The sequence below is a fragment of the Canis lupus genome, chromosome 10, assembly GCF_011100685.1.
Source record: "Canis lupus familiaris isolate Mischka breed German Shepherd chromosome 10, alternate assembly UU_Cfam_GSD_1.0, whole genome shotgun sequence".
Taxonomy (NCBI): Eukaryota; Metazoa; Chordata; class Mammalia; order Carnivora; family Canidae; genus Canis; species Canis lupus.
In genome coordinates this window covers 11,705,976-11,710,704 of record NC_049231.1, presented here as the reverse complement: position 1 = coordinate 11,710,704, position 4,729 = coordinate 11,705,976, and the positions used below count along the sequence as shown (strand labels likewise).

The following is a 4,729-nucleotide window of genomic DNA, read 5'->3' as shown; positions in this document are numbered from 1 at the left end:
TATTGGGGAGTTCTAAAGATTACATCAAGGTTATTTCTTTAAAAACTGAATATACTGATGATGTATTTGATAGGCAGGACTTTAGATAAGTATTCACCAGCATTTTTTTCTATTAGCAACCTGAAAAATGTTACAGGCTGACTGTCAAATAATAAACACATTCGTAAACATGAAGCCTTTTAGAAGAAAGGTCATATTTCACTCCTGCTTCTGTTAAAGTGTTATTGTTTGAAAGAATGGTAGTGCGACCTTTCACTCAACTACTACTCCCTTAATATGAGAAAGAGATAGAAGAACTGAAGAAGGAAAACTCCACAGTTACACTCCACAATTCCGAACATACTGAGAGACATCTCGGTTTTCACAGTGTGCTCTCCATGCCACCCTGTAGAGAAAAAAATGAAATAAACGGTGATAAGGTTAGAACATATCTTCATGGTAATATACACACTTCAAATCCACTGGGATAACAGAATGTTTTACCAGTAAATGGATGACAGGCTACAGATAGATTCAGGTATTGCCATTTATTTTTATTTTATTTTATTTTATTTTATTTTATTTTATTATTTTATTTTATTTTATTTTATTTTATTTATTTTATTTTTTGGGGTATTGCTGTTTATTAAATGGAGATGGGCACACCAAGTATTTCACTTCCCCCCAAAGCCCTCACTGGAGGACAGGATGCTAAACATAAACATTGATGCATTCTACAACAGCAACTGCCAAGTGCTTTCCACATTTACTGAACTCCAAAAGTAATTTCAAGGTAAGACAAGGAATTGGTAGAATGTTGAGAATCTTAAAAGCTCTAGAAATCATCTAAAATAAACTGAAGGGTAAAAGACTAAGATTCTAAATCAGATGAAACAGGTTATTTCTAGGTGACTCATTGTTTAGGGTAAGTGTGAAGCTGCAACATTCAGTTCTCAGTAGCATACTTGGGTCTTTGAAAATCTTCTCTCCCTTCTCTCTTATCACTAGGGCAAAATGGCTGTCCCCCTTTATTTTTTTAACTTTTCTTTTTTATTTTCTGAGAAGAGGGCATGGGGGGAGGGGAGGGACAGAGAGAGGAGAGAGAGAATCTTAACCAAGCTCCATGCCCAGCACAGAGCCCAACTTGGGGCTCCATCCCAGGACCCCAAAATCATGACCTGAGTGAAATCAAGAGTCTGACGCTCAACTGACTGAGACACCTAGTCCCCCCCACCTTCTTTAATGCTTAAACATACCATGCTCGAATGCCATTTGGATCACTGACAACCCTCTTTGCACATGCTACGGCTTGAGTGATGTCATCTTGCAGCAAAGCTGAAAAAGAGGTGGCTCAGAATAAAAATGACTTCCATAGAAATTTCATTTTATTATTCTTTTTAGAATTTTATGTATTTACGAGAGATTGAGCGCATGAGAAGGAGAGCACAAAAGAGAGAGAGAGAGAGCATTCGTGTGCATGAGCGGGAGTGGGGTGTGTGTGTGTGAATAGAGTGAAAGGAAGAAGCAAATTCCCCTGGCTGAGCAGGAAGCCTGACATGGGGCTGGAATCCAGGACCCTGAGATCATGACCTGAGCTGAAGGCAGACGCTTAACTGGATAAGCCACTCAGGTGCCCCAGAAATTTCATTTTTAGTTTAGATTTAGCCAGCTTTATTTTCTTAGAAGGATGAAAGAACATTACAATTATATTCCAAGAGCCCATTTATCTGTGAATATTGGGGGTGGGGATTTTTCTTTATTCCATCCCATTTGGCATGAAATAAAGCATTCTGTTTCTCATTCACCAAAGTCATTGGAAGCTCTGGAATTGTTAATTAATGTGGCAGAGGGTTCTCTTTTTACTAGGCACTGTAAAAATAACCAACCAACCAAAAAAAAAAAAACCAAACACAAACTAGCAATTTTTAAATCAGCAGTTCTACTACTGGAAATCTATCCTAAAGAAATAGTAAAAAATGCACCCAAAGATGTATGCACAAGATATTTCATAGCATTTTAACAAAGGGGGAAAAGCAGAACAATCTAAGTGCTTACCAATAAAAGTTGGACCAATAAGTTACAAAACATTAATATGTGGAATTCTTTCCATCCTTTAAAAATAATACAGATTTGTATTTGTTGACACAGGAACAATTTTGTGTGATAAAGAGCAAGCTGTAAAGTGGTATATATAGTACAACTTCATTTTTCTTAATGCGCACATTGCTTGCATGTTTGTATGTAGATACATTTGTGCATAATATAGCTTTCCCTTCATATACATGACTGATACATGTTGGGGAAGAATTTATACCAAAAGTTACCAGTGGTCATAAATCTCTGAGTAGCAAGGATTTTTATTCCATGATCACATATTATTATATAATACAAGATTTTTAAAAAATAAATTAAAAAATAAATTATCTGGATACAAAATATATTCTAAGGCTAATCTTGTCTATTAGGAATTTTAACATTAAAAAATTAGCAATATCAAAAAAACCCAAAAAATTTAGCAATACCAATTTTACGATACTTCTCCAGCATTTTATGCACAAAAGATTCCACACGTCATTTCTATTTTTCATATGAGTTCAATAGAATATTTGTTTCACTCCAATTAAACAAATCCATAAATTAACTTGTTAGGTGTAATAATAATTATATAGGAACTGTATTTTCTGAAGATACAAACTAAAGAGTTGAGAAATGAAAAGTCATCATGTTTCTAATTCACTTTGAAATCATTCACAAACGCCCCCCATACATATAAAAAAAGTAAATTTGACCAGGTGTTAACAACTGTTCAAGTATGAGATGAGCATATGGCATTGTTTTTGACAAAACATCCAAAAGTCCATTTACGGTAAAGTGATAGATCATTTCAGAAATTCGTGTACATTAGAAAACATGAACTTTTTATGCCATCAACTCTTTCATTTCTAAGGGAATGATGAGGATAATAAAGACTTTCTAGACACTGAAACAGTTTTCCTAAGTCCCTGATGAATCTTTCAAGACTTTTTCATTTGTATTGGATCTCTGTTCTCGTAAGTATGACTAGAAGAGCACTGTGCCACCACTCAACCATCCATCGCGTGTCTTACCGCTGCAGGATATGTGACAGGCGTTCACTGCTCTGGGCGTTTTGCCATCATTACACCAGTAGCGGCTATTGATTTGAAATATCCCATAATCAGTGCTTTTGCTTCCGGGATTGTAGTTCGTAGCCCTTGTATTATAATTACTTTCCCACTTGGCCAAACACACCCCTGAAAAAAAACTTATTTTTAGTAAGAAACATCAACGCCACATGATGTATTTCACATAACCATAATCAGTTCTATTTGCTATTCAATTTTATTAATCATTTACCTTATAAGTATAAAGGTGTATTTTCCTTGCAAAACCATGTATATGTGTACATATATATATGTTAAGATTTTATTTTTTTTTAAGTAATCTCTACACCCAACATGCACTTGAACAACAACTCTGAGATCAAGAGTTGCATAATTCCACTGCCTGAGCCAGCCAGGCGCCCCCAAGTATATTTTAACACTTTTGTTAGTAAATCATTTTACAATACTAACGAACAAGATAACATACGTTTAAAATATTAAAATTGCTGTTTCTTCCATTGCAATTACCCTTCCCCTTAGGCAAGATTTACTCTACAACGGAAAAATCAACAGAGCTGTTGAGTGGATTTTATAAGTAACTTTTACTCAGACATTATCTTGAATTGTGGAAGACCATGAAAAATAGTTAATCAACTATGGTGAGTAGGAGTAATAAAACAGTATTACAAGCTGCATTTCAGGGATCCTTATATAAACAATAATTGAGGGGAAATAAGTTCCTACTGCCCCTGCACTGAGAGTTCAACATAGGGTTTTAAAACTTTGCTGTTAAAAATCCCATGTCATGGCAGGGAAATTTAAAAAGAGAAAAATATTCATTGCTCTATGCTGATTACTCTCAGAACCAAGTTCCAAACAGGAAGTGCCTGGAGTCAAGTACCAAGGACTTGACACTCCAGGTTCTCAGATACATGGTTCAGTCAGCCTAGGTGTGCCATTGAGTCTGAGGCAACTGGCAAATTCAGCAGCACCAGAAGAGTGCAATGGGTGCTGATTTATTTAGGATGGCATAGAATTTTGCTTTCCATGCATATCTGATTCTAAGGAAACAAGTTGATATTTATAACCATTTTAAGTATACAGACCCTCAAAGAAATATAAGAAATCCATTTATTCAAAGCCTCTTTATTATTGTTCATCCTCTATCTGTACCTGTCAAACTATCTGGAAGTAGGAAGAAGACTTAACTTACAGTTTGCCAGGCTGACGCCCTTATAGCCAGCCAGCCCAAGGTTTTTCAGAGTTCTGGCCAGCTCACACCTTTCAAAGATCTTGCCCTGGACGGTGATGGAAAGGAGGAGGAGCCCAAGGAAAAGGAGAGTCTTCATGTTGACTGGGAAGCCAGACCGCTAGGCTGACCCGGGAGAGCTGTCCTCAGTATTTAACATCTTTCAACTTCCTTCTTCTCCTACTGGTTTGGGGGCTCCACCCTTTGAGAGATGTGAAAAACAGGAACTGTTTATTGGTTCACTGACTTTAAAAGCTCTTTTTAAAAATATATATTTGAAAAGAGATATTCTGCTTTCCTAAGAATTAACCTACAGGAAAATGATGCAATGGCATTGTTTAAAGACCTGGCTCAGGAAGAATTGGGAAGTAGGATTGTT

General features: G+C 36.2%; 1 protein-coding gene across 1 annotated transcript; it reads right to left on the bottom strand.

The window, feature by feature from the left end:
- Nucleotides 1–318: 318 nt before the first annotated feature.
- Nucleotides 319–4,450, bottom strand: LYZ (lysozyme). Its single transcript, NM_001300876.1, has 4 exons — nt 4,315–4,450; nt 3,087–3,251; nt 1,236–1,314; nt 319–385 (listed from the first exon to the last, which is right to left on the bottom strand). Exons 1-4 carry the CDS (start codon nt 4,448–4,450, stop codon nt 319–321), a joined length of 447 nt encoding a protein of 148 aa, NP_001287805.1.
- Nucleotides 4,451–4,729: the final 279 nt, after the last annotated feature.

Coding starts and splice junctions, on each gene's coding strand:
- LYZ (NM_001300876.1), bottom strand. CDS start 4,450: ATGAAGACTCTCCTTTTCCTTGGGCTCCTCCTCCTTTCCATCACCGTC. Junction 3,252..4,314: donor GGGCGTCAGCCTGGCAAACT/GTAAGTTAAGTC, acceptor GTTTTTTTTCAG/GGGTGTGTTTGGCCAAGTGG. Junction 386..1,235: donor CCAAATGGCATTCGAGCATG/GTATGTTTAAGC, acceptor TTTTCTCTACAG/GGTGGCATGGAGAGCACACT.